Source organism: Thermobia domestica, unplaced genomic scaffold (genome assembly GCF_964235325.1).
Source record: "Thermobia domestica unplaced genomic scaffold, izTheDome1.hap1.1 HAP1_SCAFFOLD_472, whole genome shotgun sequence".
Classification (NCBI taxonomy): domain Eukaryota; kingdom Metazoa; phylum Arthropoda; class Insecta; order Zygentoma; family Lepismatidae; genus Thermobia; species Thermobia domestica.
In genome coordinates, this window is record NW_027656182.1 from 2,569 (window position 1) to 29,793 (window position 27,225).

Sequence of the window (27,225 nt, forward strand, 5' to 3'; positions counted from 1 at the left end):
AAATATTGGGAGCTTTGGTGAATATAGCAATTATTTGGATTCTTACTGGCGTATTTGTGTATTTAGCTATATTACGGGTAATAAGTAATGACTTTGAAATAGAAGCAGATATGATGATGATAGTAGCAGGAATTGGAGTGGGTATCAATATCATGTAAGTATATATTTTATACGTGTATGCATATGAATATTATAGTAATATTAAAAATAGTTAGATGTTCGGAAGAATTACTGTGGACTATACCTAGAATTCGGACAATAGCAAGAATGAAAATCTATTTTGACAAATTTGAGTTTAGGGATAACATATACTATAAGTATCAATTTGAGCCAGTTGAAGCTTTAAGTATCTCACTACAAATTATATAGTTATTTGTTGTTATCGAAAATACCGATAAAAAGTTGTTCATGTAACAGAATGTTAAGTATTCAAGAAAAAGCTACAAAAAGTGTAAGATTAACATAAATGATAAAAACAGAAATGAAACTGTATGTCATGTCAAAACTAAGAAGTTAGTGGAATCTATAATGTATGAAAACATTTAAAATAGTCGCACGATCTGGCAGAGTATTGGTGTTGATGATAAGTTTTGTGATTTTAAATTTCAAGGTAATTCTTACCCAAAATGTACACACCCAGACCCAACAACGTGTTACCATTCTTTAACATTAAAATTACAAAATTAACGGTGCAAAGAAAATTTCTTGTAGCCAATCTGAATTATTTATCAATTACTCCATGATTACGACTTGATGTTTTGGTTATTTTTATACTATGTAGCTAACAGTAACATTTGATTTTTTTTAAATATATAAAATCAGTCGCATATTTCATATAAAAAATCCTAGTTTAAACTGGCTGTTCTATTTAGACATGTTGCTTAGTAGTAAAGAAAACATTTCAAGTCGTTATAGTAAAGAGCTATTTAGGGTAGATGCATGTCTTATCAAGATAGATAGTTCCTAAGCATGGTGACATACGTCCGTTCTAATTGTGAAAAATATGTCCTGCATAAACTAAAGCTGAGTATTGTGCATAATGATTTGTAGTAAAAAAATACCTCTGTTATGCTTGCTACTACCATAAGCTCTGTTCATGAGTACTGATATTGAACTTCACTTTGCAAGTAAGAAGGGAGCGTCAATAAATAAAATGAGGTGGAGACCAAGTAAATTAAAACAACAATTACCAACTTATACAGAGCTAGCCGTGATCCACCACTGATGTTCGGATCATTGGGAAAGTTGGATTTATCAAAAAGATTGTCCATAGAACTATTTCGAGACTCAATGAGCACAACCAGTGGTCTGTCAAACCACTCACTGTGCGAACTACACAGAGCAATAAAGCTGTCGAGGCCAAAATATCTCAAAATTTTGTACGAAATCAAAAATCATGGCTAAGAAAATTAAAATATCACCCAAATAATGTTATATGTTATCCACGGTTATCTTTGAATGGGTGCTTATCACCGTAGAATAGGACAGCTTCGAGTCAAAAAAAAGAAAAAAAAAATTCTCGGTAAAGGAATTGTACAATTGCCAAAATGATAGGATTTTTGCGCAACACCCCTCAAAAAAAAATAAATAAAAATAAAAATAAAATCCTGAAGTTAATAAAAGATTCGGAGAATGCATCATGAGGCTTTATTGATGGTATAGTAGAGACCCAATTATGAAAAAGTTACAAATCTCCTTTTTAAAAAGGAAGTAAAAAAAAAAATCGCCAAAAGGTATTACAGTGAAACCTCCCTTAACGGACACCTCTCAATAACGGACACCTCTATAATACGGACAGATTTTTTTGTCCCGGCAAAAATATATGTTCTCTTACGGAACAAAATCCTCCCTTTTACGGACACTCTCAGATACGGACGCGGACAGTTCTTTCTTCCCCCAAACGTTTCAATAACCTCTTCATAACGGACAGGAATTATTTTCGGTTCTGCGATATATTACAGTAGACAGAAAAGTCTTTTCCCCACAAGTGTATCTATCATGAGTCTAGACCTGGTGAATTATCAAACAGAATAGCTTCAAGCTGAACTTGAAATTGTTTTTTCTGCCCTCAATAAACTACTTTCTGGTGGAAATCATAAAAAAACTTGAATAAGTAATAACACTCATATAGGGTCAGTCGTATGGCCAAGAATTCTATACAAAAGATCTTCCCTTCCCTAACAAATTTAGTCCTTTTTCCTCTGGGCCTTGAATTTTTTCCCCGACAATTTCATAGATAAAAAAACAAACGCTGTTTGCTTTACAATAACATTTTCAACGAACAATATTTCCTCGCACTTTTTTTTGGAAAAGTAACATTTTTCTTGTACTTATGATACTGGAACAAGTCTGGGTTGGAGTTTTCCAGGCATCCTTTTTCACTTTTTCTAAGAAGATATTCTTTGTAATTGGGGCTGAGTCAATAAACATATGTAATCACAATAACTTGCTTTTTCATCCATTCCGCCAGTACACAAACATGCACACAGACATATTTTTTCCGCAACCGTACTGAGGATTTTCAGAGGACACTTGCTAATGAGTTTAACCGGTTAGTTGATTCCTAACGCATCTTTTGAGAAGGTCCTGAGAATTTTTGAAAGAAATTAAAAACGCTTTCCCTCCCACTTTCCCCTCCCATGTAGGAATAAAATTATTACCATACACGCATTATCTTTTGCAATATACGAATATATTAACACATCCCCAGCAATAATACTATTTAACAGAAATCAATTTCTTCTTCATCCCTTCCAGTAACTCAAATACATACTAAATAGAGTATTTTCACATTGAATTTTACGTAGTTATGCTCATACATAATGTATTTACTGTATATTACTGCATACAGTTACCGTTGCGAGAAATTAAATTACTGTAACCTCTCTGTAACGGACACCTCTCAGTAACGGACAAAATTTCATGTCCCATTGGTGTCCGTTATTGAGAGGTTTCACTGTATTAGGTCTGTTAGTCGGTGTAATTAAATCTCTTAACAATATTTTTGTTAAAAATAAACATTGGATTTTTCAACAGAATTCTGCTCCCACGCACATAGCCAAAACGAGTTCGGCAGCTGTGCGGATTGATCGGCTGGGAGACCAAACATTTATTCGTTGGATCATCGCCTAAAGCATGGGAGAGGATGGCCTGTGCTAAACATCATCCCAATGTGCAGTCTCTAGAATAATTCCTTCCCCAAACTGTAAAACGATTCTCCGTTCCAGTGGTTCATGATTTCATAGACACGTGGCCTGATAGTTTGCTACTTTGTATTAAGAATAAGTGAGGCATTTCAAATAATTCCGATGTTCTTTTGCTGCTGTACTTTGATGAATAAATGTGGTAAATTTAATTTCTGTAGCCTTATTATTTTGTAGATATGAGTTGTATGTGACGGGCAGGATTTATGACAGTACTAAGTATATCTTGTAATTTTAAAAAATCGTTGGCAATTTACTTCGTGCATTATGTATTTTCACATTTTTGTACTCACAATTTGATGACTGATTTGTTTTATTTTTTGTGTACAGAATGGGACTTGTTCTTCATGGTGCGTGTCATAGTGTTGGTCACAGTCATTCGCATTCACAGTCTCACAGACACCAGCATCGAGCAAGCCAGGAGAGTAACCAAAGATCAGAATCTGGGACCAAACAAAAAAACATTAATGTCCGAGCAGCTGTGATACATGTCGTTGGTGACCTCATTCAGAGCATTGGTGTGCTTGTGTCTGCTTTTGTTATAAAATTTTACGTAAGTTACTTTCGTTTTTATTTTACAGGCCCATTAGTACACTGTACTTTCCAATTGTTTCCTAACGAATGATCCTCAAAGACACATTCACGATTGTCATAAAGAATGTGGTAATAGTCCGCCGATCTAGGATTTTGTTTGCAATTGTACTTCTCGTTGATTGAACAGTGACCATGAATGACCTGCTTTAGTGGTAGGCCTAGCATGCATTGTTCTTGTCTTTAGTATATTCGAACAGGCAATACATACTTAAGTGGATGTTGTAAATATCTGGAATTATTTCAGTAATATGACAGGGGTAAAAGGAACTTAGTAACAGTGATCAAGTTTAGCCTAATTTAACAGTTTTTGAATATCAGATAAGTTACCATATCCAAATAGATTTGCGATGGAATAACAAATGAAATATCCACTTGTCTGAATATCAGAATGTTTGGAATTCTACGGATAAAATTTTATGTTAAATTGATTGTTCTTCCTTTCTTGTTAATGAGTACACTAAGTCGGATATTGAAGATGTAGCGCTGCAGTGACTGAATGTGGAAGTTTTGAAAGGAATCGAGCTACTAACTTCCTTGAAATTAGATTTGATTGAATTATAGTTTATCGTCCCTTTCAGCAGCGAGTGGACCTACAGCTTAACGTGGATTCCGAACAACTTGACCTCCCGCCGGGAATCGAACCCGGGTCTTCCGTGCCTTTAAATGAGATGTTCAGTTTCAATGAATTGGTTGATTTACATTATTTATATTTGGAAATACAGAAATATTATGTCACGCAAAGTAAGTCAGATTCATATAAATAATGTTTTTTTTAAAAAAAAACTGATTTTCCTAACTTCATATCCTCTGTAAGTACGAATTTGCTGAAATTTGAAGAGTGGAAACTGTAGAATGAACCGAAAATCGAATTCGTGTGTCCAGCTAACTGTGTCGGTGTGCCGTCTACTATGCTACTCAGTCTGCTTACATATGACCAGTTATACAGTATATGTTTACTCTTTGTATAAGTACTGAGCCATTCAGATGTCACAAGTATTTATATAGACCTGGGTTATCCAGGCGCAACCAAATTGTGGGACAGTCCACGTGGTGTGAATGGCTGAATATCAAACTCGACAGAACGTACGTAATAGTCAGGAAGAAGACTTGATAGTTTAGTGCAGTGATTCACAACCTTTTTTGGCTGACGACAGACTTTACAGAACCTTCACGACATCGCGACACATTAATTAGATTTTTTGTTAATGGTAATATAAATTATAATAGTATACAGGGTGTCTATCGGTCACGAAAGTCACGAAAAAGTCACGAAATCAGAAAACGGTCATGAAAGTCACGAAATTTAGCTTTTGGGTCACGAATTTTTTTTAACTGTGCAAATGTAAGTACAGATTGGAAAATTTTGTTTTAAAAAACATCAAAATTCACCACCAAAAATGTCTACGGTCGGCTTTAGACGCTACCAAATCGCAGGCAAAGTACGTTTGTATCGCATGGATGAAAATTCGACCTAATTCGCACCCAAATTCACTCTTGAAAATGTTTGGAAATTTTATGATTTGGTAAAGAAAAGATCACGAAAAAGTCACGAAATTTCATTGTAGAATTTTAATAGACACCCTGGTATAAGACTGAATATTTATATATAGCCAAGTAGAATTGAACATGAGCATTGTTGCCGTAGTTGACAATCTGTCTCAAACGGATTTTAAGTTATTATTAAAGACTTCAAGGTAGAAGTAAAATGTGTCATATAAAGTTCAAAGGCCTTCTGGATGACATAATATTTATTTATAATTCTAAAATTTCGCTACACATTCCATGCGGTTGCGTGACACATCAGTGTGTTGCGACACGCCGGTTAGACATCACTGGTTTAGTGGTTAGCGCACTGGCGCAGTTAGCCGGAGACCCAGATGCGATTGCAGGTCTAGCCGTACATTTCTCACCCTTTGATTTTCATAAGTCAGTTTCACTTTTGTGTGTAATAATTATCTTGTGTGTATATGCAATGTCTTTTTTTCGCTATAATTTTGGCTTGTAATGATACTGAAGTTCTTCGTCAGCATATAAACATATTAGAATACGATCTTGAACTGCTGTTTAAAATAGTTCGACAAAACTTACTCCCAAGAAGAAACTACCTCCTGTGCATTTTTTCATAAGAAATTACTTATGCCAGATTGTAAGGTTTTGTAGTGAAACATTCATTTACAGAACAGGAACAAAATTGCCTGAAATTTTCTGGAAAAATTACTCCCAAAAGAACTCACTCTCAAGAATAAACTCTCTGTGGATTATTTTTTTAAAATAAGAAATGACTTTTACGTTATTTGGTTGTTAATAAAATGTTGATTTATGAAAAATAAACAAAATCGTTAAAGATGTGTTTGAGAAAGTAGCTCTGTTTTCAGTAAACAACCCTATACATTTTGGGGATATATCTTCCCACCTTGGAGAGTCTTATAAAGATCTTAAGTTTAAGATTTGATCGGGATACGTTGAACGGTAAGGCTTCTAGAGAAGTGTGTATACATCAAAACGAACACTACCGTCCCAAGGCAAAAAGATTTGGTCGAAATTGAGTTATTAACAACAGGAAAATCATATGATCATGCGACATCTATTGACAAATTCAAGAAATCATATCTGTTATATTATCATAGATATAAGCCGTATTTTGTCTATAAGATTGTGTGTTAGCTAAACAGAAAAATGTTTTTCTCAAAACCGGTTTTGCTGCAGATACATTCTTTCGCCTTGAGACGGCAGAATAGATTGATAAATATTCAAAACTCACTTTTTTGGTATGTAGGGGTCATGAAACTTGTAAATCCGTTGAAATCTGATTTTTTTCTCCGTGATCACCAGTTTTTTCTTCTATCGTGGGTCGAAAGTAAATTATTATTATTATTATTATTATTATTATTATTATTATTTATGTATTTATTTATTGTTGATTTCTTAATTAGTTTCTCGAAAATTTTTTTGAAAATGGCTCTCTCGAGTTTGTTTATATTTCACTATGGTCATTCTAAATCTTGCTTTCATTTGTTTCGAATATTTTTTTACGTGAAATATGCACATTTTCTTTTTAAATGTATCTGTCATATTACACAAATGTGATGATATAATTGTCGAGTGTTTATTGTAATTTGAAAACTACATTTTTGTGCTAATAGTTCAATTCTGTTGTGCATATATAATGGAGGTGCATCATGGCGTGTAAAGAAACTGCAATATTTTGTTGACTTTACTCCTATCAACTTTAACGAGCATGTTATTAATACAGGATTATTTCTTGAACTGCTGCTTCTGCAAGAAAACAGATAACTTCAGCACCTAAAGTCACATATAAATAGTTTTGTAATCCTTTTTGCTTCTGAAATGGGATGTCTGCACTAAGGAATACTATACACTAAATATAAAATGGCTATCATATTTGTTTATCGTCAATGTTGACAGGAATTAAGTCAATATACATATACACATATAATATCAGTTTCTTCAGACTACACGACGCACCATGCAGGTAAAAATCTTCATTTTTAATAGAAACTAGTGCATATATAATGGAAAATAATGTATAAGATTGATATTTGTTTTTTAATTTCTTTCAGCCTGAAGCAAAACTGGCAGATCCAATTTGTACTTTTCTGTTTTCATTCCTGGTGATAATTACGACAATTGGTATTCTAAAAGATTCTGCTTATATTTTGATGGAAGGTTTCCCCAAAAACCTAGATTATTCTCTGATACAGAATGTACTTCAGTCTATAGAAGGTGTTAGAATGGTCCATAGTTTACATGTATGGTCACTAACTGTTAGCAAAAATGCCTTATCTGTTCACCTTGCTATAGGTAAGAACTCATTGTGTATGACATTCTTTATTTAGAAATAGAATTTCAGTGATAGATAGTATGTACATGGAAGTGTCTATTTTAGAATTGGTGTCTAATTATTTACGAATTTTAGAGTTGATATGTAATTGTTTGCGAGATAATTATTTTTGAGTAACTAAACATTCGTGAACTCAAGACAAGAGAAGATATTACAGATCAGATAGCTGAAGAAAATGTTTGATTTCAACAGCGTTACAGAATGTTGGTCGTGTTATATTCGACCAATTTCAAAATGTGCTTGCTGAAAAGCTGTCCTGTCGCCACTGGCTGTTCTGTAGGATACACTGCAACAAACTAAGTTGGAGCACAGGTAGAGGAATTCCATCCTGATCTTTCCTACAAGTTTTCCTTAAACAAGTAAAGGTCCGGGAGCGGCGATGTTGGAGACGTTTTAACAATCCAAATGCGCAGAAATCCATTGGGCGGGCACCAGTTTTTTAAACACACACATATATATATATATATACAGATGGTGATCAGAAAAATGGAAACACCTGAACGAAATTGCAACTTACCAGATTAATATGGTGTCGGGCCACCTTTCGCTTCAGAACAGCCTTGATGCGACGTGGGATGGAGGCATAGAGGTCGTGAATGGTAACAAGTGGAATTTTACACCATTCCTCGTGCAGGGCATCGGCCAGTTCTGTGAGAGAGGATGGAGGTGGAAATCGTCGCCGGAGTCATGTTTCCAAGACGGACCACAGATGTTCAATTATGTTGAGGTCTGGGGATTGGGCGGGCCAGGGGAGGTGTTGAACTTCATCCCGATGTTCCTCAAACCACGTTGCAACAACGCCAGCTATGTGAATGGGTGCATTATCATCCTGGAAGATGGCGTCATTGCCCGGGAACAACATCCGGACCATAGGATGCAAGTGGTCTCCTAAAATTGCGACATAATCGTTGGCAGCGATTCGTCCGCTAAGTTGACCACAGGACCCAATGAAAACCATGATATTGCGGCCCACAGCATCACCGAGCCGCCGCCATGTTTCACAGTTAGGCGGAGACACTGCAGATTATAAGCTTCTTTGGGCGTTCTCCACACATAAACACGGCCCGTGGTTGGGAATAGGGTGAAGGATGACTCATCCAACCATATCACACGTTTCCAGTCCTCAACGGTCCAAGTTGCATGGTCGCGGCACCATTTGCGGCGTGCGAAATCGTTATGGTCCCTGATGAGCGGTTTGGCCCGTGCAACACGACCCCGTAAGTACATGTCATGTAGTTCGCGGCGGACTGTGATTGTCGAAACAGGGTGGGGGAGGTGCTGATTGAGTTCCTCCGTCACTTGCTCCGCAGTGGCACGACGGTTCTGCGCGACAATGCGCTTTAATACCCGGCGTGACCTGTCACTCATGATTTTCTTCCGCCCACTGTTCCGCTTCCCCGATGTGGTTTTCCCGTGTGTTGTGTAGGCCGTCATCACCTTCGACACTGTCCCACGCGACACACCTAACACAGTAGCCACTGCCGTCACACTCACTCCACATAACCGCGCACCAACAATTTGCCCTCTTTGAAAATCTGAGAGGTCTCCCATTTTACACTACCTCCGTCTGCTGCAGCCACTTGACACTGCTGTTCCATTGCGCCTGACGTAGTATGGAGACCGACCTAACACACCACCACCAGCGGTCCGGCGCTGCGGACGCCACGACACCACTGCCAACCCATACATCTGACGTGTTGCCAACTACAGGTGTTTCCATTTTTCTGATCACCATCTGTATATATATATATATATATATATATATATATATATATATATATATATATTCCATAGGGTAGATCATTATATTGATATGCTCTTATAACTTTTAAACTAATGGAGAAAAAACTGAAATTTTTAACCATGCAGATATCGGAAGGGAAACATCGTCAGGCATATTCTTCTATACCATAAGGTAACAGTGCTGCCAACCCAACGTAAGTATTTGGTCAAATGGCATGTCAGTTTATTAGACGTTTCAGATCTGCATGGTAAAAGTACACTTACATTGTTACATTTATTATTCAGTGTTGCAAATTAAGGACGCTCCAGTATCACAATGATCAAATTATGGTGGTCTCTACAGCAGTAATAACGCAAGTGAGACAATTGCGACAATGTGCATCTCAGGTACTTTGTACTTCAGTGTCTAATACTATGGCCATGATACGACGGATTTCAAATAAATGCGAACATAGATACAAGGGGCTGAAAATTTTATTTTCCAAAACCCTTTATTTCTAAAAACTGCTTAGATAAGTACCTTATGCAGTTACATAGATGGTTTTCAGTAGATGTGAAGATTACAGCGCAATTTGCGGCAATTTAATATTTCAAACAATTATGGAGATAGGGTAAAAAGTGTTACTGTTTGCAGTACTGCGTAACAGTATGTAATTCGGAGAGCTTATTGTAATTACACTTACCGAAAGGTATTGTGATGTTATAGAAGAAAGATAAATCAAAAATTGTTTTATCAAGTTTCCACAAATACGCCATGTTATGCAATATATCAAATTTTATTATTTTTTCGTATCTCGTAAATGGCTTGAAATATCAAATTGTTGTAAACGGCATTATGATCTGTATATCTGTTGAAAACCTCGTATGTCATTCGATGGGATACTTATTTAAACGCTTTTTCTTATATGAAATTGTCAAATGTCAAAATGTTTAATTTTGAATTCCATGCAACTTTTTTCTACTTGTTCGAAATATGTCATATGAGGACCATAGTGGTCGACATTATAGTACTTTGGATGTACACTCATGTCTAAAATGATTGTCACATATCTATAACTGTCTTCTTTTAAGAATATAATTTGATAATGATTTTGCAGGGTACTTTTAATACTGATACTGTGTGTATAATCGGGAAATGTTTATTTGTGATAAATTTCATAGGAAAGGAATTATGAATACGAAAATTAGAATGAGTAAAACAAAATGTTGCTAAATAAACAAGAAAGTTTTATTTTCGTTTTATTGTTCTTATTTGCTGCTGTTTTGACATGAAATTTGCCACATACATGTCTTTGACGATTATACACATACTAACATTATAAGAAATACCGGGCGAATTCGTTATCAAATTATATTCCTACAACAATATATTTAGACATACGACAGTAATTTTGGACATGAGTGTACATTACTCCGTCCGTCTTACTTGCGTCATTACAGTTGCAGAGTCCTTTAAAATTTGGTTGTTTCTCGATGTTAATGATATTGTAGAATTCTTATTTTTCAAGACTGTATGACAAGTGTGGTAGTGTGTGTTTTCGTTTTACATGTAGAGTTGAAATATGTAATAACCTGACATATTGCTTTTCGAAAAATACAACTGTATGTTGGGTTGGTAACATTTTTAACCTTGTGTCAAACGATATACTGAACAGTGTCAACCTGCCAATATTTGCATGGTACAATTTCAGTGAATTTTGTCCATCAGTTTGTAAATTAGAAGGACATATCAAGACAAATAATCCGCCCTGTATACAGAAATGTCATGAAAGACAGTTACGCGGATTGTCGTTTCTGTTCCGTCTCAGACAACTGGAGGGATGATCTGGATGTATGGCTGGACATTTTGTCCAATGTGTTCCGTATCTGGTCCTTGTTGGATTCCTGGAAGTAAGGCAGGATTTACCGTGTATTATTTTGTTGTTGTTGTTATTATTATTATTATTATTATTATTATTATTATTATTATTATTATTATTATTATTATTATTATTATTATTATTATTATTATTATTATATTCGTGGTACGTGCCTTCAACTTCCCATCATAACCGTGTCCAGGTGTCCAGTAACAATCATGCATGATTCCTTGCGGAAAACGTTTTTGGCACATGTGGTAAAATTTTGGCATATCTTTTATCAGAGGTTCACGACACACAACTGCCTGAATGTTATCATGACGTGTGAGACAAATGTAAACCTCATCTAATGTGACAACAGTCTTCCATTGTGACCCGGCAACTGTCTTTCGTACAGTTTTCGGCAATTTGTGAACCGAGTTCTTGTGTATGCGCAGCAGGCCAAGACGGCGAAGAATGACATGTCTGATACTGGGCTATCACGTGGGGGTGATGAATTCTTCTGGCGTGTAAGGCGACGAATTCTACGGATCATGTCAGATGACAGTTTCGCTGCTAACCTCAAACGAGTCCCTTTGGTTGGCGAGTATTTTTGTATGGGCTATAATTTTGTTTGCTTGGCCACGATATTTCTAGCTGTGATCACTCTGGTGGTTAAACCATTTTCCAGACAGTTACATGGTAATATTCTATTTGCGAAAAAATGTTCGTGAAAAAGAGCCATGATGTACCGTTTTACTTGTGGCAGCATTTCACTAACACTAAACACTCTTATCCTTCCAAAGCTAAGGCTTGAAATTGATAACAATGTCGCAACTACACAAGGTACAGTAGCGAAGCCAGATCGGTGGGTTATAAACCGATGAACCTTTTATATGCCATTTTATTTTCTTTCCCGAGCAGGCTGTGATGTCCAACAACTACGTTGACATACTCAAATCATATGCAGTGCACAACTCGAACAGGAACGTGCAAATATCACCTTTCAACAAAATTAAGTATCTGGAAGCTGCAGTTCCGTTGTTTATATATTTCTGAACGCGGCATTTTTACAGTGGTGAATAAGATAAGGCAAATGATTGGTATGACACCACGCTCGTCAGACCTCACAGACTTTTATTTTTGGGGTTGTCACGCAATTCGTTTAGTGTTTGTATCACGATATTGACCACTTGAAAGCAAGAACCACAGAATATGTTTACTTTGTAAAACTTGATGCCGTGCATCATGTATGGCAAGAACTGTGATAAAAATTAGATGTTAAGAGCAGCAAATGGAATCCATGTCGAACTGCACTAGACACGTCCGGGAACTTCGTTTGTTACATATGTGCACAGTTTATGTGAAATTTTAACATTTATAACAATAAATAGTTCCGGAACCCCAGTTTACAAATAAACTGTATTATATCTTATACATGTAGTTTTAGTAGAACTTCATAGTTCTTCAGCTAAATAATATTTTGATTCATTGGAATTTAACATTCTTTTACAACACAAATGTAATACGACATTACTGATTAAAGTGGAATCTGAACCCTATTGCGGTTGATATACGAGGCAAGAATACTTACGGGGAATCCATGCACACGAAGGAGCGCAGACAAACAGTATTTAATTAAAGAGACGCATGATTATGTACAGACCCACTGCATAGATTTTCTAGGTGTCCTACAGTTTTTTGCGACTTCAGTCATTTTACTAGTTTTACTATATTTTTATTTTATGTAAAAGTCTACACGAGTCTGAGGGGATAATCATGGAGCGAGAAATGTAAATGTTTCATTACATTGCACAACTTGTTGACAATGCATTAAGACAGTATTGGAATTCACGTGAAAGAAACAGATTTCTGGTGTCTGTGAAAACTTTCCTCCGACAGGTTCTACGTTCTAGGAATAACCATTATATATAAAATCTTTCGCGTGGCTTAGTGATTGGTCGTATCACCTTTTAGAGTGGAAGATTCAGGTTCGATCCACAGTGAGTACATATGGGTTGGATTCCTCATTAAACTCTAAATCCACAGCTTACGGATTCCTCATTAAACTCTAAATCCACAGCTTACATAATGTTGGTACTAGAAAAGACTTTAACTCCAAATAAACAATTATCACATCAGATTAGAAATCCTGTTTCACCATTTATATGAAAATTCAACACATTAGTTGGTTGATTACCTACAAGCTCAGCGTCCCGTGCAGGACCAAGGCTGTGTGAGACGTGGATTTTCCCACCAGGAATCGAAGACTGGTCTCCTGTGCTGAAGACGCATATGTTATATAGATAACCACAAGAAATCTCAAATTCAACACACATCTATAGGAACTTCTTAAGGAAAATAAATATTACAATCTACCAAATATTTAATTCTCTAACGCACTGGTGTATGAAGCTGTTCTAGAAAGGGAAAACCAGTTGATTGAACGTCATCTGAACAGTTATAGCCCTTTATGGACTTAGCATTACAGCTAGGAGCTAGTTCAGTTTAATATTAGTTGTATGAATAAGAGTACCGAGAGTAATAGAAAGTTCATCAGTGGCGATTAAATTCGGAAAGCAAGTAAGGTGTAAGCTACTTTGATTTTTATATTATTGTTTTCCTGTGCATTAACGACCACAATATAGATATTCAAGGTTGGTCGGTTTATATCGGACCGAATTAGGAACGCCACTGCCCTCTGGGGAAGGACGCTAGAACGAGTCGTAAGCAGTAATGTCTGAAATTGCAAATAGATGAGTGTTGTTAAATAGCACCTAAATTAAACTATTACTGGGAAGGGTACGGGTACTGCTGGACAAGCTTTCGCAAACTACAACTAACAATGGCACTAGTGTTCAGCTATTATAAAATTCGGAGCAGGGTCAATCCATGCTAAGTGATCGAGAAAAAAGAAAAATTGCCGCTCGACCTTTTCAAAAAAATCTAATTTTGTCATGAATGTTTCCACTATATCAGGGTACTTCAAAACTACTTTTTTATTATTTATTACAACATCCCATGCCGACGCAGTGGCTGTCGCCATTTTGCGTTTTTCGATTTTAGGCGTTTACGTTGTTTTCAATATCTCAGCATGTATTTGTCCTACCAAATTGAAAATTGCTGGACGTCTCCAACTTGTGCAGAGCTAAAACTTTGATCTCTTAACATTTTTTTCTAAAACCACTTGAAAGGGGTGAAATCAGGACCTACAGTAGCAACACTTTTGAACATTGAAGACATGTTTAGGAAGAGGAAACAACTGACGTAGTAGAGGTCTGAATTTGTGTGTGCATGTAATCCGGGGAAATAAGTTAATACACAAAAATTTACAGACCTATAGCTGCTCGCAAAGGCCTGAAAAAAATCGTGAAGTTGGGGAATTACCAATTTGGAATGTTTCACTGTCCTATATCTCCAATGGGCCTGGATAAAAAAATCTGAAATTTTGGAAATAGTTAGTCCTTTAGTGTATTATAACACGCAACAAAGCGAGTTTTGTGTTTTTGAGCAGAAGGGGGTCAAAGTATTAAGTAATAACATCATGCTCTAGGAGGTGTTTTGTTCACAAATTCAACTGGAAATTCGTTGTTACGAAGTAAAGTAAAGTAGGATGAATGCTTAGTCCAGTCAAGCCTCTCAAGATCGTTTCTTCCCTCTAGTTGTAACACTGCCTTATCACACCCACAGCAGCACTGGTGAAGAATGCCGCTCTCAGTAGAAGGCAAGGAAAGTCAAAATGCACACTTGATAAAAAAAAGTTCCTAAGTACTCATCGCTCTTGCTGCTTGTTATATTAATGATATTCAATTATGTTTATTCTTGTTTTAACTGTCAACTCATGCAGGAGACTGTTGTCCCTTCGTTTGATTTACATTCCCAAGTCAGTGAACAACTGAGGATCAAACGAAAGGACAACAGTCTCCTGCATGAGTTGACAGTTAAAACAAGAATAAACATAATTGAATATTATTAATATAACAAGCAGCAAAAGCGATGAGTACTTAGGAACATTTTTTTTTTTTTTTTTCAAGTGTGCATTTTGACTTTCCTTGCCTTCTATTGATAGCGGCATTCTTCACCAGTGCTGCTGTGGGTGTGATAAGGCAGTGTTACAACTAGAGGGAAGAAACGATCTTGAGAGGCTTGACTGGACTAACCATTCATCCTACTTTACTTTACTTCGTAACAATGAATTTCCAGTTGAATTTGTGAACAAAACACCTCGTAGAGCATGACGTCATTATTTAATACTTTGACCCCTTCTGCTCAAAAGCACAAAACTCGCTTTGTTGTGTGTTATGGTACACTAAAGGACTAACTATTCCCAAAATTTCAGATTTTTTTTTTTATCCAGGCCCATTGGAGATATAGGATAGTGAAACATTCCAAATTGGCATAATTACCCAAATTTACGAGTTTTTTTCAGGCCTTTGGGAGCAGCTACAGGTTTGTAAATTTTTGTGTATTAACTTATGATCCCGGACTACATGCACGCACAAATTCAGACCTCTACGTCAGTTCTTTCCTCTTCCTAAACATGTCTTCAATGTCCAAAAATGTTGCTACTGTACGTCCTGATTTCACCCCTTTCAAGTGGTTTTAGGCAGAAATGCTAAAGAGATCAAAGTTTTAGCTCTGCACGAGTTGGAGACGTCCAGCAATTTTCAATTTGGTAGGACAAATACATGCTGAGATATTGAAAACAATTTAAACGCCTAAAATCGAAAAAAAAAATGGCGGCAGCCGCTGCGTCGCCATGGGATGTTGTAAAACATAATTAGTTGTGGTTTTGAAGTACTCTGATATAGGAGAAACATTCATGAAAAAATTAGATTTTTTTGGACATGGTCGAGTGGCACATGCTTTTGATCACTTAGAATGGATTGACTCAAGAGTAGACGTTTCTATGTTTAAATTATTGTGAATGTTTAAGCCTATCCATTTATTTTAGACAACTGTTTGAAAAAGTAGTTTTGTGTTAGAAATGGAAATCCCTCGTGAACACTTTCAGGCAATGATTTTTTTTATTATTTCAAATAAGTTCAACACCACAATAATGCATCGTGCGACCTTATTTGGCTCTTGGGAATGAAGCACAATCCAATAGGACTGTGAATAATTGGTGGTTTTCCGAATTCAAGCGTGTTCTCATATTTCTCAGTGATAAAATCGTGAAATGTTGTCTCTAATGTTGATGCTGTGTGTGAAATGACTGAGAAAGACCGGCATATAACATATTGTGAGATTCAGGCATCCTTGAACTTGACATGTAATTTTGCATGGTCACCTGAACATACAGAAAACTTTCAAGCCGTTGAGTCCCACGTAGCTTGACCGAAGCTCTAAAACATGCACTTGTTAATTAGTATATATATATATATATATATATATATATATATATATATATATATATATATATATATATATATATATATATATATATATATATATATATAATATAAAATTGAACCAGGGTAAGTCACATTTGATGTATTACATCGTTACACGGGATAAAACTTGAATCTGTTCGTCCGAACGCGAACCTAACACTAATCCACTGTTTGGGTGCTTCGAAGTGAGCCGAAACCAATAAAAGTTATTCGTTCGAAGAGTGCTGCCAAACAAATGATTGCTTGTTTTTTCGGTTATGCCGAATATGTGGCAACCATAGGTTGAGAAGAAAGTGAAATGAAATCTTTCAGTTTAACGCCCAACGATTATGTCCTTTAGGCTAAGGGAGACGATGACTAACGCAAGTGAATGATAATGGAAAAATTGGTGGAATGAAAAAGTGCGAGGAAAGGGGAGTATCCCGAGAATACCCAGACACGATGTTGTTCACCACAAAATTACTTAAGCGGTCGTGGGTTTGATTCCCGGTGAGGCACTCGGTCCAAAAAATGTAAAAGCATTTTCAGGTCAGCCATCAATGAACGAGGTTTTCCTCATTCATACCAGGGAAATGCCGCCCAGACCGTATCCTTTCTTCCTTTCCTTTCCCTGGATAGTGTGCTCACCGAGGGACGTCATCCCTTATACGCGACGGGCTAAAGGGCCATAGATACCGAAAGTCCAGAAATCTAAATCCATAACTTTCCTGGGCGGGAATCGAACCAGGGATTCCACGCAGCAAAGGTTAGCACTCTACCACTGCCTCCTGCACGCACCAAAAGTAAGCCACCGTGCCCTCCTTCCCCGGCTCGAAAAGATCAAAGGACTGTAAATGGTGAGTGGTATACAATAGTTTGTTCGCCAGAGGTCATCAATGAATGCATAAACAAATTCAAATCGTCACATAATTCTTCACTACGACAACGCCAGTTCCCACTCAGCACGCTAAACTGTTGATTTTTTGTCAGTAAAAATGTCAAATTATCCGTACTCACCTGATTTATTATTCACCTAATAATTTCTTTTTGTTCCCACACATGAAACATAAAGTGCATGATAAACGGTTTATGTTGCCCAAAGCAGCTGTTGACGGTTTCTGAGGTAGTAGTGTCAGAGTGGAAAAAATTCTTCCAAAATTGATTTGAATCTATGCAAAAGTGTATCGGTCTTAAAATTGATTTTTTTTAAAGGAGAAAAAAAAAGCAATTTCCAGAGTTTGACGTCTTTTTTCTTTTTCCATATTAATTGCTGAAAGGTTTCCAACAACCTTCGTAGGTCATGATTGTTTTTCCTATATACGCATTGTGAAACAGTGTCGAGAGTGGGTTCATACTTGGGATGGCTGTTACGAAAGCTACTGTGGCCTGTTACAGAAATCAGGAATCCATGGCAAAACAATTGTTCATGGAAAACACTAGAAAGACGGATCCAAAGAAAAATACAGCCTCTGTGTTGCAGGCGATCCGCCAAATCCACCGATCCAAGTGCGAGAGTCAGCAATTCAATTTAACATTCGTAACTGTGAAAGCAACCATTGATAAATCACTCCGGCTGAGGTGTGTCCTTAAGTCCAGCGTACATCACCTGCTTCCTGCAGAACGAAATATGAACTGCCCGAAATTATGAAAAACGCGTGACGGATTCCAAATGCAAAACAATCCTCATAATGGATGAAACATACATCTCACGCCTGGTAGTCATGATCGGGCGCTGACATACCGTGATGCCAAGGGCACTGGAGCTTTGTTCGCCACTGCCGATAACTTTTCCTGCGTAGATTTATGGTTGTTACGGGAGTCAGTTAATGTGGGGAATTTGCTGGTAAGTTGATGAATGTGATTACGAAAGTAAAAATGAATTCAGGATACTTCCAGGATTCGACTATTACATCTATCTTTCAGATGGACATCCCGTAATTGTGCGGTGCGAACTCCAGTCAGGTGAAGATCCATATAAATTCTTTTAAGTCATAGCATCAGAACATCTCTTCATTGTTATCGGGAAATGAAACGGAGTGCCAGTCCAATGGATTTCTGTATGTTTTGGTCTGTTGAAAAAGACGTCTTCTATATCAGCGTCCGGCACCTTTGCTGATGTCTGGAAAGCTTGCAAAGAGGAGTGGGATCGAACCCCTTACCCGTGCTTCTCCGGAGTTTGTTCCATGGAAAATTCGCTACTGGACGATAGTCCACAATGCTGGGAGTTCCATAGAACACCAGTGGCGGTGGTGACGAGGTTTCTGGTAATTTTACAATACCTCAAAATATTCATTATAAATCGGTATAATCTTGTTAAAAAGAGTCGTAATAGTACAAACTCACATTTCTTGTAATTTTGTGTGCTTATTTCAGATGATTCGGCGGACCCCGACCAGGTTTTGAGACAAGCAACCCATCTTGTAAAATGGAAATTCGATATCCATGTGTCAACCATTCAGATTGAGAGGTACAACCCACTTATTATGCAGACGTGTGTACAATGTCAGACGCCGAAAGATTGATCTCTGAAAGTTGTGATTGTAATTGCGAGAGTGTGACCAGTGATCTCAAGAGGATAAAAAAAATTATAAGAAATGAATGTGTGTGTGTTCTGTAAGCAGCGATGTTAAGTACAAGTAGCAATGCGGAAACGACGATTGGGTCAAAATTCGATTGTTTGTGATAATTTCTTAAGATCTGTGTTTGTAATTTTTATTTCTTCCAGGTGAAAGCTTTTGTCTGAGGGATTTCATATAATTAGATATTATTGATATTATTGATATTATCTTAATGCTTCCTATACGGTAATTTGTATTGTAATTTTCGTGCTTTACTATAATTTTTGTTGTTATTAAGAGGTTTCAGTTTGATGGAAAAGTATGCAGAAAAGATCCCCACAAAATAAAATCTCATTTTGTGGTTGTAAGTTGTGAGAAATATTATCTTCTTTTTACTTCATTATTTTCCGTGAGAATACGATATTACAATTTAAAGAATAATTTATATGATTTTTTTTAAAGTGAGCAGTTAGTAAATATTTATTAAAAAGCAAAATACTTCGTAATAAAGTTTCTTCATTAATTTTATCACATACGATTAAAGTGGTTTTAATATGTAGCTATTCTTTGGAAATAGCTTTTTTTTTTTCAAAGTATAAGTAAAACATATTATTTGTATTGAAACGAAGGCGAAGGTTTGCATTCGCATGTACTATCAGATGTTGAATCGATTCATATGATGATAATAAATTTTAGTTTATAAAGTGTTAAGTTACGTGTAAGATCACTAATTTAGATGATCATAATGACTATTGAAAGCGCGTAAGAATATTAAAGTTATTTATTATTACCACATATATCGACGTCTACTGGAAATTTTGCTGAATCTGTATTTTAAAATTCCTTGTTTAATTTTCTTTTTCTGTGCTGTTTTATCAATATTAGTAGATATTAGTTCTTATTCGTTGGTGATAGTTAAAAGTTCTTATGCATTTTTCTTTCATCTTTCTTCCTCTCATTAGAACAACTTGCCTCAGTTATTCCGTAGGATATTACCAGTGTAAGTAGTTAGATGCGCATTTCAAATTATTTCTATCTTAAAATTCCTGTTACAAGAGCTATATTGAAAAAACTGTGATCTACTTAACACTTTTCTGTTTTACTGCATTAACTATATATGAACACATTTTTGCAACAAAATCAGTTAATGTTCCATAACAAATATTTCTAGTATAAAATACAATTATATTAGTTAAAAGTTAGTCCAGGATTGGCAAAATTTCATATTAATTATACTTTAAAAAAGAAAATCTACCCCTTATACCTTTCTGAACTGCTGAAGTATCGTTTTTTTAAAAGAAAACTACCCACTCTGTCCCTGTTTTACTGGCTTAAAGAACCCTGTGTAGTTACCATAGGTGAATAGGCTAGAACATATCTGAGCAGTACGCTCAGACAAGTATTTATAGTAAGAAGTATTCACATTTACTTTTTCTTAACTTCAAAGTATAGTACTTGCTTCTCAGTGCATTCCTTGAAGAAGAAAAAAAAACTTAGTTATTCTATTTATTGTTCGATATAACCGATAACATCAGATTGCTTCAAATAAACAATAACAAATAAAACTCATTATTTTTAGTTTAGAAAAAAATCCATAGAGAATTTCATGTTATCAGTAGATGTTCTGATTATCAGGAATGATACGCAGTTTCTATAAAGTTCGTGTAGGTTGGTTGGACATGGTGTATGATTGCGGATAGAAAACTCAAACTACAGGTGGACTGCACGGAAGTAATTACAAGGTGCATTCAATAAATAACCGGTAAAGCTGTATAAAAAATACGGAACTTCGACCAAGTTTGTGCTGCTTTGTTATATTTTGGTTGTGTCCTAGAACTATTATCAGATGGGCCTGGCACGCCTACCTCGTGAACGGAACGTTGGGAATCAGTGAAAGAAGATGGCGGCATCCTTGCAGGTTTGAACCAACGTGGAGCAGTGAAGTGTAATTAGATTTCTGTTAGCCGAAAGCTTGAAACCAGTCGAAATTCACGGTCGAATGGTAGTGCAATATAGTGAAAGTTGTTTGAGTCAAACACAAACGTACGAGTGGGCAGATAAGTTCAAAGAGGTGTAGCAAGTGTTGAAGATTTGGCAACTCTCGCAATGTTGTCCTCCGTGACTGCACAGAAAGAGCGTCCTGGGCGTGATGAACCTTCAACACTTGTTACACCCCGTTTGAACTTACCTGCCCACTCGCACACGTGCGTTTGACTCCAATATCTTTCACCATATTGTACTGCCATCCGACGGTGAATTTCGATTGGTTTCAATCCTTCAACTAACAGAAATCTAATGATACTCCGCTGCGCCACGTTGGTACAAACCTACAAGGATGCAGCCACCTTGTTTCAGTGATTCCTAGCATCCTGTTCGCGAGGCAGGCCCATCGTATAATAGTTCTAGGACACCACCAAAAAATAACAAAGAAGCATAAACTGTGTCAGTTTTGTATTTTTTTATACAACTTTCCCGGTTATTTATTAAATGGACCTTGTAAATTAATGTTTAAAAAACTTAAATAACTCAAACTAATTTCAGAGTAAAATATAATTTCCATTGTGTAAATCAGGATGAAAGTTAGTGAATCCCAAACAAATTACGATGAGAATGACCTCTTTATCTCTTTGCATAGGAAAGAACAAATAAAATTGTGATTTTTAATTAATAAAACAATCTCCTTCTCTATGTATGATTAATTGGTTTGTCTTCCTAAACTTTTCTATTCCAAGTGTGTATATTATTGAGATTATTTTCTGATTACTATGCAATTTATATTTTCTTATAGAATTTCTGAAGCATTCAACAGTATATAAGTCGCGCATTTTGTCAATTGCACCGTGCCTAATATTACTAGTATTTTATATAATAACAAGATAGGAACGATTGTACGTATGCAGTTTGCGTAATTTACGAGTTTTCTCGAATAAAATATTGAATACACTTCTCTTGAAATATCCTTTTCAATTTCCAGAAAGCTTGAACTTCGCCTAAAGGAGCCTTTTTGTAATTTTAATTTCCAACCTACCTTATCTAAAATACTTTTTAATTAAAGAAACGAAGTTACGGAGATATATCTGTCTATGTTCAAAATACCAGATATTCGCTATAATAAGTGCAGTTACAGTAGCATCCGATTGATGACTTGTCAGATCTGAACCTGCAGCAATGCAAAAGCGGAAGATTTTATTTGCTTGAAATTGTAAGATTAGCTTAACATCTGTTGTAAATCTAATTAATGGTAATTCCACATTACCTGTTAGGGATTTACGATTTAGGTGTGTGTATATGACCTGATGCACCAATGTGGTAGGTACTTCAGATATTAGTGTTAAAAAGTGTTGTAGTGAAAGTTGCAAATAATTTAGAAACGATAACAGAACTCTTAAATGTTTCGTTGAGGTAATTTTAGTAGACTTCAGTATTATCTCGGATGTTCGAAAAAAAATTACTGCCGAGCAAAAATATAGATAGATATACTAGTTTTCAAGAAAGTTGGTTTAAAATCTGTACTTTCTGTGTGAGTGACCAAATATAAAATTCACGAAGAATATACTTAGGTGCAGTAGCTAGAGTAATATTTCGACGAGTACGAAAATGTGAAATTAATATAAGTGATGCGATTTGTTATTCTATGCTTAAAACCTTTAAATATTTACTGTCACCTTTATGGATATGGATTTGAATTCACTAACATTATGAGTGTAATGCACTCAAAAGGTAGAGAAACACATGAACGTTAAATCAGTTTCGAATGCTTCCCTCATAGAGATAATTTTACTTTTAAGTTTAGGTGACTGTACCTGTGCATTAGGTGATTGTACCTCATACTGAATGGCTGCTTTTCTTATTTGGTAGCATACGTTAGTCACCTGATGTGTGCTGCATCAAATATTGGTTATATTTCATCAAAAACTTTTAAACTGATATCTGCAAGTCATGTGAAATGTATTAGCGTAATTTAAAGATTAATACCTGCATATAAGTTAAATTTCATCTCTCAACTATCTCTGATCAGAAATTAGGTAAAAAATAATTTAAATAAAGTAACAATTTTAGCAGAAGATAATAAAAAGCAAATAAATAAGCTTCTAGGCAGGTTTCATTTATACATGCAAAAATGTAAAAATATATTAACATCTTTTCTCTTGTATCTTCCACAAGTTCAGGGTTTTGTATTATCTAGGCTTAGTTTACTTCTATCAATTTTAGGAGTACTGACAAAATTGTAATTAAGACAGCCTGTTCTAATCCCTTGAGTATTGTAAGAATGGAGTAACCAGGCTGATCTTAAGAAATGGGTCAGTTTTATTATGTTGTATATGACATTTTGCGAGAGTATCCTTACAGTGTAAATTGCATGAACATTCTTCTTCATAACATTCTTCTGTTAAGTGAGCTGTTGTTCCTAGAGATGACTTTTGACACTGTGTTGGTTGTTGTTGTTAAAATTGTAATTTAAAGTGATGGAGTTTATTTACTCTGAGTTTTAGATAGACGATTTGATAACGAGATTTCTGAAACTTAATATTATAGTTTAAGACAATATTTAATTTTAAGACTGAATATAAGTTTTTAAAATAATAAATTTAGATGATGTATGAGATCTGTTGATATCACAGAAGATACGTGCAATGTTAATTGATAGGTGAACCATAATTTTATATAAAGAAGACATAAAGTTCATAATTTTATATGAAGAAGTCATAATTTCATTTCTTGTACGTACTCGAATTCGAAATGGCCTTGACTTTAGTGGTAAAAGACAAATTATTATTTATTAAGTTCCAACGCAGAAGATTTTTTTGTTTTTTTTAACTTAAAACTACATTATATAGGTGAAATTATTATATCTGATATTTTACTTAATTTGGTGTAGCTGTTATCTTTATGTAAGTATATTTGATGTAGGTAGCATAAAAAAACATTTTATTATTATTTGTATTTCACATTTCCAGTGAAAATTAGTAACGTGCACCCGGAAGTTATCTTTCTTTTATAATGTAAACAATCCATTAGCTTTTACTGTAACGTTTTCTTACATTTGAAGAGTGGATCTTATTTTTCTGAAAAGTCCAGAGCAAAAGCAATAAGAACATTAAGTTTTTATGTGATGTTTCTTCCCTTGTGGACTTACAAATTGTAGTCACATTATGAGTGAATTCTTTAGTGATTACTTAACGATACAACAATGTACACTCCGCAGCAAAAAAACCTGCAACATGAGCATGTAAGTTTATTGTGAAACTACGCCAAGGGAATTAACATAACGTCTAAGTGGCACGAATCACGCCAGGAGAAACTTCGGCGTCCTCCCCTGCACACTTATTTTGGCACAAAAGACTTCGTCGTTTCACAATAAACTTACATGTTAATGTTGCTGGTTTTTGGCTGCAAACTGTTCATATTTTAGTTAACGAAAAACTGTTCCCTACCTCCAAGAATTTCATGAAATATATTCGTGCTTATTATTTCAGAATACTACTCACTCCATTTGCACACCTTACAAAGACTAGCTGCTACAAGAAAATTTGCAGAAAAATTTCTAAAACACAAATTGTTTTGGCTTGCAATTAATTTGAGTGACTATTTAGCGATAGAATAGAATATATATATATATATATATATTAATTAAAATATACATCCTATTGTATCGTGAAGTAACCATTCAAATTGACTGCAAAACAAAACAATTTTGCGAAAAGCTTCGCTGCAAATTAATCATGCAGCAGCGAGTCTTCGTAAGGTGCACAGGTGAAGCAGTGACGAATGCTCCAAATTTGTCCCCAAGGATACATTTCACCATAGGTAGCGTTTTTTTACAGAATTAGTTTCCATGTGTATCAGGAAGCGAAAAATCCGTAACGAATGCAATTCTTTTCTATTACTATTTTACATTATAAAAGAGATAAATATCATTACTTAATTTCAAAATGAAATTATATGTAGTGTTCACCTGAATGTTTGCCAAGGATATTATGTCAGCCTGCAACATATATAGTTGGAACAAGGAAGATCTAGAAACGGTAGTAGAAAGTGAATTACTTACCAGAAAATACTTAATTGGTATTTATTAGTGCTGCTTACATTTCAAGATATTTTAACGGAAAAACCGATTTTTTTGTGTTTGAAATCAGACCTCTGTTTTAAAAATCAAAATTGAATTTTGGTGCTTAAATATTAGAATGTTCTCAAAAGCAAATGGAGATTTTGGTCATCTCCATACAAAATTACAAATTCCACGCAAACAAGAATGTTCGAATTAAAGAGGAATGGCATTCCTTTTCATTCATTAAGAATACAATTCCTATATAACAGTACTTGAAATGACAAATTTTTTGAAACATGGGTAATGTGCTTTAGATTTATTAGTGATATAGTTACCCTATAAGTGCACTGAAAATCTCATTTTCTCTTTGTACATCAGAACACAAGCTGGAATTTCAAACAGATCCTATTCAGATATGAGCCCAGAAAGTTTCAGCTTTTACAAATATCGACTTTTGGTTTTCCGAAATATCAGTTTGGACAACGCTAGTATTTACCAGTACTACTTTTTGGTACGTAAATCGCTTGATAGATAATCTTGCCAAGAATATAATATAGCCTTGAATATCTATAAGTACAGGAATGAGCAAAGCATTATACTTCGACGAGTGTTTAGTTTTGTTTTTGAGTTATTATGTATCAGTAGGCATTACCAAAACTATCATAAAATGAAGAACCAAAATTGTGTAATAATATTTGATGTAGGTTGGTTAAATTTTAGGTAGTTACAAAATGTAAATCTAAAGTAGCACTTCCTAAGAATTCCTCATTGTTGAGTCATACGTCATCAAACTAGATAGCATTACCATTTACTTACAGGCATATTATTCAACGATGATCTTGAAATTGATTGGAATTAATAGAAGCAAAATCATCCGGGCTGTTTGGGCCCGTCATGAGATGATCATGAAGTCGTGATCTATTTTAGATTATAACATTTTGTAAGTAGAAGACATCTACATTGTAAAACTTCATTCATTTCATTTTTGCAGTATTATGAGAAAAGAATGTCATGAAACTAAACCAAACACCATAATAAATCTCAAACGTGACAATTTGTGCAACACTGAACTGCTTTTACTATTCATTAGTAAAATGAACTTCATGTAAAATAAGAATGTGTTTGGAAAAAGTGCAAAGTTTTTTACGCCACTGTTGTTTCACTTATTTGTGTGTTGGTGTCAAAAACTGAACGAAATAAGTGGAAGAAGTGTACGTGTCTTCCAGTAATAACATTCCATCCAGTTTATGTGCAATCCCTTTTTAACCCTTACACTGACGCGTAGTTCACTCCAAAAGACAAATTATTTTCATTTAACTAGAATGAAACTTAAACCATCACAGAATATGTATCTACAACTTGTACGGGCATGCAATGTACCGTTATGTTAATAGACTAGTTAGTTCCTGTGTTCTAATAGCACTCACTGGGAACAGAAATAGTTGGTCTGGACGGTGTAAGGGTTAAAAGTAAATAAGTTAATAGTAAGAAATTTAACAAATGCTTTTTTTGTAGGCATATTTCGATTTCTTCTATGTGTATATAATGAGTATATGTTGTGCGTGTATATATATATTGCGAATTCATTGACATGGAAAACACATGCTAGTGATTTATGAGGGTATAAAAAGGATAGAAAAAAGCGGGTTTGCCAGTCAGTATGAATAAAAAAATAAATAAAACCTGTTACTGGGTAAAGTTATCACGCTCTGGGTCAGTGATTTACGAGTTTACATATACAAATTTAGGGTATACAATAATGGTACTGATAAATTAGGGTACTTCTTAGCATATCATTGCAATATACGAACCAAATTCCCAAAATTTGAAAAAGAAAAGAAGAAACTATTCATGCTTCAAATTATTTATCATATTGTATATATACGAAACATAGAATCAGATATTTTATATATTGTTAATTTACTAAATTTTTCTTATGTATATTATGTATATGTTGCTATTAGTTTCTTTACATGTTACATGAAATAAATTTTGTGCTTTTTGAA

At 35.2% G+C, this 27,225-nt stretch overlaps 1 protein-coding gene across 1 annotated transcript; it reads left to right on the forward strand.

The window, feature by feature from the left end:
• LOC145676914 (proton-coupled zinc antiporter SLC30A2-like) lies at positions 1-27,225 on the forward strand (the record flags this gene model as incomplete). Its single annotated transcript, XM_081747687.1, is given in 4 exon segments — positions 1-154; positions 3,534-3,756; positions 7,379-7,619; positions 18,986-27,225. Coding segments are annotated over 4 exon segments (767 nt in total), but the record flags the coding sequence as incomplete, so codon positions are not given.